Source organism: Panulirus ornatus, chromosome 5 (assembly GCF_036320965.1).
Source record: "Panulirus ornatus isolate Po-2019 chromosome 5, ASM3632096v1, whole genome shotgun sequence".
NCBI classification, from domain to species: Eukaryota; Metazoa; Arthropoda; class Malacostraca; order Decapoda; family Palinuridae; genus Panulirus; species Panulirus ornatus.
Window position 1 is genome coordinate 8,146,586 of NC_092228.1, and position 14,099 is coordinate 8,160,684.

At 36.9% G+C, this 14,099-nt stretch overlaps 1 protein-coding gene across 1 annotated transcript in view; it reads left to right on the forward strand.

The window, feature by feature from the left end:
* The first annotated feature begins 577 nt into the window (after positions 1-577).
* Positions 578-14,099, forward strand: part of Spf30 (Splicing factor 30) — a 31,210-nt gene continuing 17,688 nt past the window's right edge. Inside the window, 2 exon segments of the mRNA XM_071660574.1 lie at positions 578-710; positions 3,628-3,733. Of these exon segments, the coding sequence (XP_071516675.1) occupies positions 657-710; positions 3,628-3,733 (160 nt within the window). The 5' untranslated portion in view covers positions 578-656.

Genomic DNA, 14,099 nt, shown 5'->3' on the forward strand with positions numbered 1-14,099 from the left:
ATAACGGCGTAAGATCCGCAATCGGTTTCATGGTGGACCTTTATCTACAGGGGATAATTACTTTCATGGAATCAGTAATAAAAGGTGTAGGTTGAACTAAAAAATCGAAGGCAGCGGTTCAAGGCAGAAGTATTTAGTCTTTAAATGTAATACATATTATTTTTTCTTCTGTACATGTTACTGGAATTACTTTTCACAATATGTATTGTTTTGATTTATTGGAGACGTAATAAACGAGTTTTGTAAACAGGTAGGGTCATTTGAAGACAAGGTACAATTCATTCGGAATATCTATAGTAATCAGTACGGGTATATTGGTCGTCACATATGCTGAATTTATAACCTACCTTCTTTACCTGTAAGTATTAAGATAAGAGATACTCCTGGAGAGATGAACCATACAAGAGAGAGCTGGTATAAGCCATTGTAACCATTCTACCGTACATTTAATGAATATGACGTTTATTTCTTCTACGGTAGTGTTCTTACACAATTATGAATAAAATATTGCGACTCTAGAAAGTACAGATTTGGCTCCCAATTTGAGGGAATGCGAATAAAAGAGTTTGGTTCCCAGAACTACTGTAGTGGTGGAGGTTGGGCGGCCCTGCGGAGCGTCGCCACTACCGCTCAAAATACATCAGTAAACAAACACAATGGCAGAGGATCTGGGTCAGAGTTTACAAACTTACAGAGTTCAGCTCGAGCAGGTACGTTAGGAGTCGTTCTAGTGGCTAGAGATGATTAGGGAAATTGTTATGGTAATATGGGTAGTGACACTGAGCTGGGCTCGACGTAATACAAGGTTAAGCCATGTCGTCAGGTGTAGCGTAACTTGGAGTGTCCAGATGTAAATATTCTGTGTCGCAATCATTGTATGCTGTCCAAAGCGTATTAAAAATGAGTTAAGCCTGGTGCTGTTGTATTCCTAGATACACTTAATGGAAGTCAGTTTTGATAAGGCTCAATGAGGACTAGAAATAAAGTTTTTCATTAAAGCTATGAGTAAGCCGTGTAGAGGAGTATGATTATGTAGAAACCTCTTGGGTAATTTTTTTGGTATTTTTTTCAGAAATAGATGTACTTGTTAGAGCTAGTAGATTAAGTAAAAGAATAGAATAGAGACGATACTTTTATGGGCTTAATATCTTAATTTTGCTCTTTTAGAATCTTTTATGCCACTGTAAGCAATGATTTAAGAAGGTGGAATTTTGTTATACTACCCTTTAGAACTATCTTTAGATAATTATTAACTTGTTAGTGGTAGGATTATGGGACATGGACAAAATGGTGGTAAATAATGATGCTGTGACATTGTAAAACTAGGAAATCAAACATTATGCAAATTAAACTTTTAAAAATGATTTAAGGAAGATCTAAGTATTATTACATATTGTTAAAAAAAATATCCCCCTCATTTGTGCCATGTTTGTTCTTTCATTTGGCTTTTAATATAGTAATGTTTTCAGATGTTTAAAAAGATACAAAAACTTGACCCATTATGAGAGGGATCTCGTAGGCATTCATTCAAGCCTTGAATTAATGGAGACATCTTAACTCAGCATATTTGCAAAAGTTGGAGTGTCGGATATGAACAATTCGAGGCATGGTGGCTTGCATATTGACGTACAAACTGATTAATGGACTATAAAACCTTAACGAGCACCAGGTTAATGGTTTTGGTTAGCCATCTGCAAGATGGTCACTTTTTAATGTCCATGTGCCTAGTGTAAGGGCTTTAGAAAATGACACCAGGACTTAGTAGGTGACCCTCGTGTTTATTTAATGATAGCAAAATTTCATTGAAAATTTTTACGAATACATCATAATCTGTCCAATGTAGATTTTGCGTGCTATTATCCATACTTTGCGTCTACTTCAAAGCCCTGCCAGTTGTATGAAAACTTAAGATTGATGGAGTTACAGGTGCTACACCTAAAATCCCAACCCTTTATCACCTCTATACATTGTATTGGTGCATTCCTGAAAGTTTCGATGATTTCTGTCTCATAGAAAGTTGGCATCTGTATACTAGTAAGTATCTGTAGATTTTGATAAGGAAATAGGTATCACTAGATTTCTTACACTGTGGAAGTGACTTGTAGTTGGATTTCTACCATTAACACCTCCAACTCCCATAATTTTTAAGTTCCTATAAGGGGGGGGAAAGGCATTAGATTGAGAAGATTTGTGTGGGTAAAAGCCATGTATAGTGGATCAGTAACAGTACATCGTAGAAAGAAAACTGGAATTAGAGATGAGTCTCTTAATTCAATGCATCAAAGGTAAGTGATCATCGTAAAGAGAATTGTTTGTAGGAGAAACAGTTTTATCTCTCTACATACTTATATGTCTGATGCCCATTCCCTCCAGGGTCTCCAATCAAAGGGATAGCCATGGCAAAAGTTTCCACTTATCCCTGTCCTTATGTGCCTCCCTTGTGTACACCATCCGCATGCATCCTTCCATCATTTCTCTCCATCCAGTACTCTTCCACTCAGTTTCTCATGTCACAGATGGTCTGCCTCTCTCACCATCACCTTTAATAGTACCTGATATACTCTCCTTGTAAACTCCTCGTCTTACATTCATTCCCCATGCTTAGACCTCCTCAAGGTATTATGTTTCACCCTTTTTACTGCTCTCCTTGCATTCCCTGCCATACCACATTTCTCATATACCCCCGATTTCTTTCTTCATTCCATCTAGTCACACCAAATGTTCGTCTTAGATTGCTCATTTGCACAGCCTAGAACTCTGTGACTCATTTTATGTCCATGGATTCTTGATCACTGTGACTCATTCCATGTTTCAGCTGCATAGGTCAGGGTCATAAGAAATGTTCCTTCCCTTGATAATTTCATTTCCATACTTACACCTAAACCTTCATTATTCTATTAAGGGAACCAGTGACTTCCGCCCTGTTCTGATGTATCAGAAATTATGGAGTGGCAAGACTTCTTTTATGTCTGTTGTCTGTTAGAGGCCCAAGAATGGAAGTAATTTTTCATGGGTGCATCATTATGTTGGAAGATGGAATGCAGTGAAAGATGGATGGGAACAAACTAAAAAGAAAAGCCAAGTGAACATTGCGAAAAAGAAAGACCGCTAATTGTATCTAAAAGGGGCATGAACTACATATAGATAACCAGTTTAAAGGATAACAGGGGAATCGTTTACTGTAACATTGGTACCCTTGAATTTCCCCAAGGGGAATTGTTTACTGTAACATTGGTACCCTTGAATTTCCCCAACCTTATGGCTGTTCTTTCTATTGTTGGGTGGACATTTTACAGTAATGTAGAAGGATATGTATTGGATTTTCATCTTGGTCACAAAAAGTATTGTCCATTAGAATGAAGGTAATATTGAGGAGAAAGGGTTTTATGGTAAAGCACAAAGACTGTAAGTGAACCATAGCTTCTTTATATAGTGGCACTTGCTTTGATTTTTTCACAGTTGCTCATAGGTGTTTTTCATTTTGTTTTTTATGTTATAACCTGTAAAACCAGTCATACTTCTAAGATTTTAGTGCTGAAGCTTTCCTTAAACTTTTACAATTGCTTGTTTTCCTAAAGTTTCCCTTTGGAAATCGAGCAGTGTCATTATGATGTGCAATTTTTGCAGGTGGAGGCAGCGCTGACCTCAGACCCAAGTAATGCTGAGCTGCTGAAGCTGAAGAGTGACCTGGAGGAGGTCATTGCTCTCACTAAAAATCTTATTGATACACAAGGTGAGGGCAAGTGGTATTTGTTCTTAATATTTCTGTGTAGTACATTCCTTCAGCTGTCAATGGCAAAGCTGCAGGATATTTTCTGTTGGTATTTTGGAGTGTCACTCTCTTAGGAAGCTCAAGTAAATGCTGTGTGTACATATGGGGTTCCTAATGATGTATGGGGAGACCTCATCATACTTTCATACTTTAAAGATTTACTTGTATCCTTCCTCCCCTAAAGTAAAGGGTAGAACAAATTTAGGGACATATTTTATGTATTTGACATTATGTTTATTTTCTGTCTCTTAAAAGTGTTTTGTTGAAGTAGTATATGATGAGAAATTGGTTTATTGGAATTATTCCAAATTGATGCTTAGTATAAACACAAGAAAGATCATACAGTGTTAGAGTAATGATGCAGATCATAAGATCAGATGTTTACTCTGCAGCACAAAAGCATTTGCTTGAAAATTGTGATAGTTTTAGCAGAATGTATGGGTATGTAAGTCACATAGCGTAAACAACTATGTAGATTATTATTCTATTGTCCACCAGTTAGAAACATACAAGAGTTATGTAATTTTTAACCTTGAAAAAGAAAGAATGCCTACCTTTTTTGTTTTTATCATAAGATTGAATTTAGCCTTCAGTAATCAGCAAAGACAAAGATCATCTGTTGTTCCAGTAAGAGATAAGATTATTGATGTTTCCTGTTCTTGAATTTATGGAACATGCATTCTAAAATTTCATATCTGGCAACATTCGAAATCCCACACTTGCAATGATATTGGTACTTGTTGAAACTCCCAGCATTTTAGCTGCTATGTAATTGCCTATTGCTAGCTTTAGTCACCATTTCACACCTTTAACACTGCAAATAACTGCATGTATAAACTTGAATATTGGAAAATATAGAGTTTCTCATTATTTTTTATTTGATCTTTTAAGGTCTCATAGTGCTCAGTGAAATGTTTAAAATTTCATGGGAGCTGCCGACTTGCTATTTGGTGGTGACAAAGTATCAGTTTATGCAGATCAGAAATTGTGGTGGTTTTGTCCATTACACTAGTTATTTTGTATTTTGTCTGCATGAGTGTCCAACAAGCTTCTGAGATCTCATTGATGAGTTTATTGGTGCTTATGGTCTGAAAAGAAAGCACCTTTCACATACATTTCTGCAGAAAGTGATAATTTTACAGAAGGGTGTGACAGTGTATAGCCTTAGTGACAAGTTTGGTGTTGGTTCTTCAGTAAGTTATAAAGAAGCTTTGTGGAAAGTTTCTGAACTTTTAGGCTGGAGCTGACAAGAATAAGCCATTGCTAAGCATAAGTTAATACATAGGGCAGAAGTAGGTAACCTTCATAAGCTTGTGGACATACTGTTTAATTCCCCTTGGTAATAGAAAAGCTCAGGCAGTTTCAGTATGGGTCAGAGATGAGTGAACCTTGTGAATGGATGGTTGCACAAACTTTGTGGCATCTGTTATAAAAAAAAAAAAAACGAGAAATTGTCCACAGATAAGGTGCAATAACTGTTACACAAATTTGGATGAAAAGCTAACTCATGAGTAGATTTATGTATAGCGCTTATGAGCACTGGTGTTTTCTTACTGTGTATCGAGTTTCAAGAAGTACGACTCTAGCATGGAAATGAGAATTCCAAGAACAGGGTGACTGTTTTCATGTTTGCTAATGTTAGGGGCATGCATTTGCATAAATTTTTAGTGATTAGCAAGAATCCTCACACTCATCCCATGAAAGGGATGAAGGTTATGTCATTGAATACAAAACAGCATTAATCTACCCTGGACTGTCCAAAAACTGATTACTTAGTGGTTTGAGTATTATTTTGTTATGTAGATGTAGGACCATTGTCATAAGATGAGCCTGCCTCAGAACTCGAGAATTTTTCTTCATTTAGAGAGTGTACTCATCAATTTGAGTGAGTATATGTGGTTGAACAAAGAGCACCAAGCATAACACGGGATGCTATGAAATGAAATTGATGAGTTTTTATAGTTATTTGTCTTTTTGTCTTCCTTTAATTGTATTTGTTGATTTTTCTGATATTGATGTATGTGTGAAATGCTCATGTCTTTTTGTTAAATGGAGGGAAATTTGTATTTTTTTTTTTTTTGGGGGTGATGGTTATTTTGAATTACAGTAGTTAGCAATTGGAATAGCAGCTTTTTCTTCTCAGTTGTTGGTGTATGAAATGAACTGATCCTTCATAAATAATCATTGTTTAGTGCATGTTTGATGTATTCGTACCTTTTTGTCAAAATTAGGAAATGTGGATATTTTTTCCTGTTTGAACTGCAGTGACATGCACTTCATGTGTATCCTGTTGCACTGTGTGAGGAGCTTGGAGTAGCTCATGGGCAGCATCAGTTATCACATGGTGTCATTTCTGGTAGGTGTGTCGTGCATGTGACTATATTTTTCTCATGATATTTTTGCGATGGAACCCATACTCCTGGCTAGATCTCCTGCTGTGTACATTCCAAGCAAGATGAAATGAAGAACTCCTTAGTAGACAAGTTTGCCATTAATTGGAGGCTGTAAGGTGGTGATTGGAGGTGTAATGTAGCCCACACCTATGGTGCCAATAAGTTCACAATATGCTTACCTCTTTGCAGACTTAAAGTTAGCTGTTATTTACTATAATTTTCTTTTCTAGGCTAACCCTGAATTTGCATGAGTCTCATTTATATTGATTTGTGTGTCACTAGCAGTGAAAAAATTCTAATAATCCTACTGGGAACTATTTAGGAATATGTTTTTGAGTTGTATAGGAGATGGAGGCAGTTATGTATCTCCATTGGAACTGTTATAATTGACACCAGATATACATTTTCTAGGTACATCTATACGTTCTTGCAGGAACACATTTATAGTGTATTATAGGTTTGGATGAAACAAAAACTTGCATGAAGCAAGTGACCTTGGAGGAATTGCTTAATGATTCATCAAAGTTATGTACAAGCTCAGACACAGAAACTCATCCAATTTACCATGCCCTTTGCCTTATACTGTGGAGCCTGGGCTGACTTTCAGTGATCCTCAAAGCAGACCCATATCACCTGCTATAATGGTTGAGATTTAAGACCTCCCAGCTGCCTCTCTTGAGGCAAGAAGATACTCACCCTCAGCCTCACTGCCATCCCTGGTACATCGCTTAAAGTAATCAGTTGTTGCTACCTTAGGTTATATGTACTTTGTGGAATCAGCCAGAATCAAGAATATAGTAAATGAATGTGGTATTTGGGGTGAACCATGGAAAGGTCTGTGTGTCCTGGATGTGGATAGGGAGCTGTGGTTTCGGTGCATTCTGCATGACAGCTAGAGACTGAGTGTGAACAAATGTGGCCTTTTTTGTCTGTTTACCTGGTGTTACCTAGCTGAAGTGGGGGGTAGCGATTGCTGTTTCCTGTGGGGCGGGGTAGCGCCAGGAATGCATGAAGGCAAGCAAATATGTATATTTGTATATATGTATATGTCTGTGCATGTGTATGTGTATGTGCACATATGGGCATTTATGTATATATACTTGTATGTGAGTGGATGGGCCATTCTTCGTCTGTTTCCTGGCGTTACCTCGCTGATGCAGAAAACAGCGATTATGTATTATGAATAGAATGATATGAATAGTTCTTAAAAATAAACTATGTATTTGGAATAGAAAACTAGGTTGTCTTAATGTATTTGATCTATGTCTGTAACCCATCATGTTATTGATACCTGGAAATTTTCAAAATCTGGTTGTTATTTAGCTTCAAGGTTTCCAGATTTGAGATGTTAGAGCATAATGAAATGATTATTCTTTGATCAGTATTTGAAATATTATGCTAAACTTTTTATGAAATTTTCATGTTACGTTAGGTGTGTAGAGATCTCTGTCCATGTGCATTTATGTTTTTCATGACTGGTATAGGGAGATATTACTCCCTATACCAATTATCAGAAAGTTAACCCTTTAACTGCAGCAGTTGTTTGAAATGATGCTCATCCACTGTGAAGAAAAAAATCCCATATGGAATATCTGTGTATCATATGTTACTGAAAAAAAAGTAACCTAAAGAGTAGTATAATTTCATCTATATTGGTGTGAGAGCGCACTGAGTTGATAGGGGATGACCTTGTTGGCAGCCTGGATGCCCATTATCTATGTATTTGGTAGTCATGGTATTTTCTGTGTGCAATTTCATTTTGCTTACAGCTAAACATATTACACTCCTACAGCTAAACATATTACACTCCTTATAGGTTTCTCTGTCTGATGTTACAATGCCATGAATAATTTACTCATTTTTTTCATGTATGCATATTTTTGTATATGCAATATTTACATAGTTACATGTAATTTTATACACAACATTATTAACATGAAGAAAGGAAAAAGATAACTTCATTTCCATCAAAGATATAAACACTGATGCAAGAGAAAATGTTTCCTTTTGACAAAATTAACTACAATAGTTGCCATGTAAGTATGGCTTCCTGCTGTCATGACACAGTTACACACTTTGTAAACTTATGGTTGACTGATGCATGATCTTTTTTCCATCTTTGTTGTTAGGTTGCTTATGTCATTTGTGGATAAGATTTGGAATTACGCGTTAACATGGAATATAACACCTTAATTCTTAACTAAGATTTTCTTTTTCACTCCTCATAATTTACAGCTTTTAACTAAGGTTTCTTTTCTTACCCTCAAAATTTAAAGTTTTTAAGATTGTGTAAAAAAACAATTAAACCTCACAGTTTCAAAGATATTCATAAAGTAATGAAAAAAATCACATCTTAAGTATATTGCATCCATTGATTTTGTTTTGATAATGTGTAAAAGTGTTTTGTAGATATTTTAGCACAACTTGCTAAAAATTGTGGGAGTAATGCCAAGTGACTCACAATTGCATGTGCTTTATTGTTTGTTTTACCTACACCAAAAATGTATTGATAATTATTGTTGATATATCTTATAGAATAAACCTTTTCTTGTTATAATCAGTGTTATTCACTGATAATTTTTCATAACAGCAAAGTTTAAAAAAGCTAGTAACATGACTAGCTTCAAGTGAAATGCAGTGTTTTCAAGGTCATGAGGCTGCTGAGACTGCCTCCACATAAGCTCAAAACACCTCCAGCCTCATCTTGGTCAACTTTCAGTGTTCCTGCTGGAAAAGCCGGTGTCCATGAAATCACTCTATAGAATCTGAAGACAGATCATCAATATTAGGTGATTTAGGCTTATCTTATGCCTGGTCCTTTAGATCTTGCTGAAAGCCGATTAGCTTCCTTCCAAGAAAACTCATTAAAGTGTACAGTGGGCACGGCTGGAGGATGACTGGCTCTGGGAGAAATTATTGCACAATGCCACCTGAGCCACAATCCAGGCTTGGCATGTTTAACTATATATTTGTCTATATCTCTGATGTCTGTTTCTATGAGAAACTCCCTCAAGTGGGTGGTCACAGCAAAAGAGTCTTCATAATGGTGAACTCCAGTGCTGCTTTTTAGCATTTAGTGCCTCACCCTTAACATGCCACTGGCAGAGGGTAACTAAAGCACAGTGCTTTCAGAGGCCTTAATGGTAGACCTTAATATGTCTACCTGAAGCCTTGAAATGCAGTCCAGAAACTTGATGCTTAAATTTAGGACTAGAGTTCTTTAATGAATGTTTGTTTGGAGTAGGTGGGGGTTGAATAAGGGTGGAAATCATCATTTCTCATATGAGACATGTTACAGTCGCCTAAGTGGATTGAAAGTCTTCATTGAAAACATGAAAGTTTTAATGGAAACTGAAAATGATAGTGGCTCACTTTTAGTTATTCTGAACTTTTTTTCATTTCAAGCAGTCTCTGATACAGAATTTAGAGCACCTAATAATTTGGGAACTGTGATTTTATATATCATATATGTAAATGTTACATAAGAAGATGTTCCTTTGTTACTATTACAGTTGGATATCCACTGATCTCCACAAGACTACTTTGTTTTTTTATGGTCAGTCCTTGAACTCTTGTGTATCTGATGAATGCTTCCCGTATATTTATATAGCATATATAATTCTTGTAACATGTCTACCAAGTGATATTTTTGATAACTCAAGCACCAGTAATAGCATGCCTCGTTTTCTCTCTACAGTATATCGTAAAAGCTGTTTCCTGCAGTTACATCAGGATGGTGCATGAAGAATATGTTACAATCACTGTAGTTTCTGTACATCTTTGTACGTGCTAGTTCAGGAGAGCCATCATCAACACTTGAAAAACTTGCTAGTGAAATCTGGATATTGGTATGGCTAATAAACAAGCCAGGTAATTACCTCTTGTCTATCCCTCTGGTATATATCTCCTCTCACTGTACCATAGGATGGCTTCTGCAAACTCTCTTTCCACCATGATTCTCATTTTTTCAGTCTCTTCCATGGAGAGACACTCTTACCCATCAACTTTGTCACTGCTCTTTCATGGAACTCTCACTTTACTTTGTCACTGCTCTTTCATGGAACTCTCACTTTACCTATTAATCAAATTCCACTTTTTTCTCATATGTATGTATATCTCTCATTCTCTTCCCACTTATCCAATTTTTTGTAATTTTCTTCACAACATCCATTTTTTGAGTATGTACAGGTTTGCAAGTATGAGTTTTGCATGATTAAAATTTTTGGCCTGAATAGTTGGAAAAATAGCCGTAAAATGTTGCTTGGATTGAATTTTGGCCATAGGGCTAGGAAAAATGTTCAAGAGATAGACAGCCTTGTAAACATTTATTGTATGTTCTGTGCAAATAACATAGTGACCTACCTCTGCAAGTAAAAAAAAAAAAAAGATAAAGGTATACTCTGGTCTCAAGATATATGGAAAATTTTCTTGGTAAGGTAAGTAACACTAATCCCTTATTGTTAGATTTTCAACTCTTCCTTCATCCTTTTTGCCTCAGATGCATCTTTTCCAATAAGTGTTTGTATATCAAAGTTAGTATGTATTGTGATTGTAAAGATACTCTTTGTCAGAGTTGATACTCCATATTCCCATGCAAGTTAACACCCTTGCTTTACTTGATAGCTCAGGGTATTTTGTTTACTTTTCAGGAAGATCCTGTAATGTGACTATCTTTTGTCACTGTGTTTTGTGCCTTGGCTTTCTCTAATATATCTCCTGTCCATACAGCAAAGAGTTTTCATTCATTCCAGTTTTGCAAGCATGACCATCTTTTTTATATGCATTCATGTTCCCAAATTCCATTAACTGTCCTTATAACTCTTCTGCTAGTATGCCAGTGTCAGTGTGTCACCCACATACAGAGGTGCTCCCAGCTTTCAGCCCTATTTTAGTAGTCACTCATTCACCATACCATATGATTTTAAACAAAGAATCGTATGATAAAGCTGGTTGATGAAAAACAAGATTATCATGATAGATATTGAGTAGGATAAAAGAATGCTGTACAGGTATATGAATTCTGCATGCCATGCTGACAAAAGAAGGGACAGAGAAGGGGGCCAAGTGAGGATTTTCTTTCTTAGGTTCAGTCTGTTCTTAACACTACCTTGCTAATGCGGGAAATGGCGATTGTGTAGAAATATATATATTTATTTCATATTTATTTATTTATTATACTTTGTCGCTGCAAAGATTTGAACTCCGTACCATTTGCTTGGTTGCTGGGTATGGTAACCACTCGATTATGCTTCCCTTGATAGGGAAATGACTTCGATTACTAGTAATCAAATACCCTTCATCTCACGTCCATGTGTGTGTGTGTGTGTGTGTGTGTGTGTGTGTGTGTGCAGGTGTAGGTGTTACTGGACTTCACCTGCTGTTGGCTATGATACAAATGAAAAGTTACCTCTGTTGAGGTTTCATCATTGTCGGTAGTTGTAGAGGCATGCAGTCTCGTCAATGAACTTTTCTTTCAAAAACAGTCCATCCTTTCCCTGCTGCTGATTTTAGCATGGCCTCAGAGCCACAGGAGCCTCATAAAAAGGGGTCCTGGGGTTATAGAATTAGGATATCATTTGCATTCAGATATTTCATTGTTTTCAGCTGAACTGGCTACAGATTGGGAACATGTCTATTGCAGAGTTCTAGTAAGGTTCAGTAAAAGTTTTAAGTGAATTCAAGTTTCTTTAAATATTGCTTTTCCCACCTTCTAGGGGTGAGGTGTTAGTGGGTCCTTAAGCCTTTATTTGAGTGATTTTCTTGGAGAGATTCCCTCTCCTGAGTTACCTTTTCAAGGAAAAAACAAAGAAATATTTCAGCTTGTAAAATGATAGAATATTCTGTTTTATAAAGAAATTATATATAATGATATAAGAATAATAATCACATACCTCTGCATACCTAGTGAACATGAACGTGAGATGCGACTCCTCCCCCCTCCCATGGCAGCATCACAAGGGCTTTGCCAGCCACTTGTTGCTCGTCTTCACTGCTTTCGCTACAATGTAGCTCACCAAAGGGTCCTGAGTACTTCCTGGTAAGTCATCATCAAACATACCATCACTAGTGCTATCACCATCACAAATACTGTGTCTACATCAAATTCACGTCCAGTAAGTCTTGGACCTCACAGTCCGTTGAGAGAGTGGCAGTTTCTCTTGTCACATCTTTAGGTTAACTGAAAGTAGAGGTAAGTTTGGGGTGAGTTGCCAGATGCATGAGATTTACTAGTATGAAGTAAGGAGATCTATGTTTGAAATGTGACAGGGACAGTGCTCTCATGAATTTATGGATTTACTTTTGGAATTTTTTGATGACCTGTAACTTTAAGTGGTTTCTGATGGAAGTGCTGAAAGTGAAAACCAACACTTGCTGATGGTCTTGTGTTAGTTCCAAGGTAGATTGAAACTGCAAATTATGGTGTAAAGATTTGGTTTGGAGATGTGAATATTTCTCTATGTTGTACATTTTGCCTTGATTATGGATTTACTGATGCTAGAATTGAAGATGTATCAATGATATGATGTAAGTTAGTTCTGATTTTACATATGTATTTTGTGTAAAAGTTTTATTGATGATACAGACGTAAGTGCTTTATATGGTTCAATTGAAGGGTCACCGATGGACATCAGTCACCTTCCTCTATGTGAAAAATGGTCTTTCAAGTTAACACAGCTTAGAATGTTTGCATCCGAATTTTCTTAAAGAATGTATAACAAAAAGCTCATTCACTTTTACTTATTTTCTGAGAGCATAACACCAGACCCATAACCTTGTGACACCTAACTGAGAACAGGTAAGTTATAGCCACAGAAACTGGAAAAGCTTTTTTTCCAGATTTGGCGTTTCTTGTTAGCTTTGAGAGATTCTGTAACAAGTCTGCATTAAAACCTCGTAAGTTGTTACCTTCCATGGAAATTTGTGCCCTTCTCTAACCATGTCTCAGTAGTTGCAATCTACAGCTTGGTTTAGTCCTCCCTGCCAGTCAGCATCCTCTACTTGCTGATGATGATATTGTCCCATCAGCTGACATGCTGGTCACAACTGGTTTCCTCATAATTCTCTGGATCTCCATTGATGCAGATGGTGTGCCAACCTTCCTTTTTTGTCTGGCTTTTTTCCACCCAAACTGAGATAATACACAGAAATAGTGACTTGAGTACTGTCATCCCAAAGTCATGACTGATTGAAGCCACAGTGTTGTTGTTGTGCCACTCGGTGCTTATGTGTGTCCACTTGACCTTGACTGTATTTTTGATAGAGAAGAGGCTCCTGTAGTTTGATCCTTGGTTGATTGAATTTTTGTGTTTCACTGAAACTGTTTTCCTCATAGGTTTTGAAACTTCTGGAGCTTCTTGTGGGCAAAGATCACTTGTTAAGTCACATTGGTTATACTAGAATCGTTTAGCCCATAGAACACTTACAACTTATTTGCCAAGCATTTCTTGCACACAGATGCACACACACCACTACCCTTTATGACCTATGGCCCTGACAGGTGGATGTAACCAGCTTCGTGAGCACTGTGGGAGCCTCGTAATGATAGAAGGGATTCCTAGGGCAGGAAGTAGATAGTATATATATATATATTTTTTTCTTGCGTTGGAGGCTCCACTCTTAGACAAAAGTCCACTTTAAGGCAAGGCCCTAATTGAAATATAGAAAGGTTAATGAAAGGGAAAATGAAAAGAAAAGGGAAAGTGTTTATGAATTTTGGAGGAAGTAAAAAAAACCTGTCTTTTAAAGAGTGTCGGGTCATAGTTACTGATAAAGACATGAGAGGGTAGAGGGTTCCAGAGCTTTGAGGTATAAGGAAGGAAACAGTTATCAAAATGGCCCACCTCTGAGTTGCCAGTAGCCACAAAGTAATCATGTGATAAAGCAGTTTGTGAGTATTGCATGGTCTAGCAAGTTGTGATGGCACACAAGCAGCT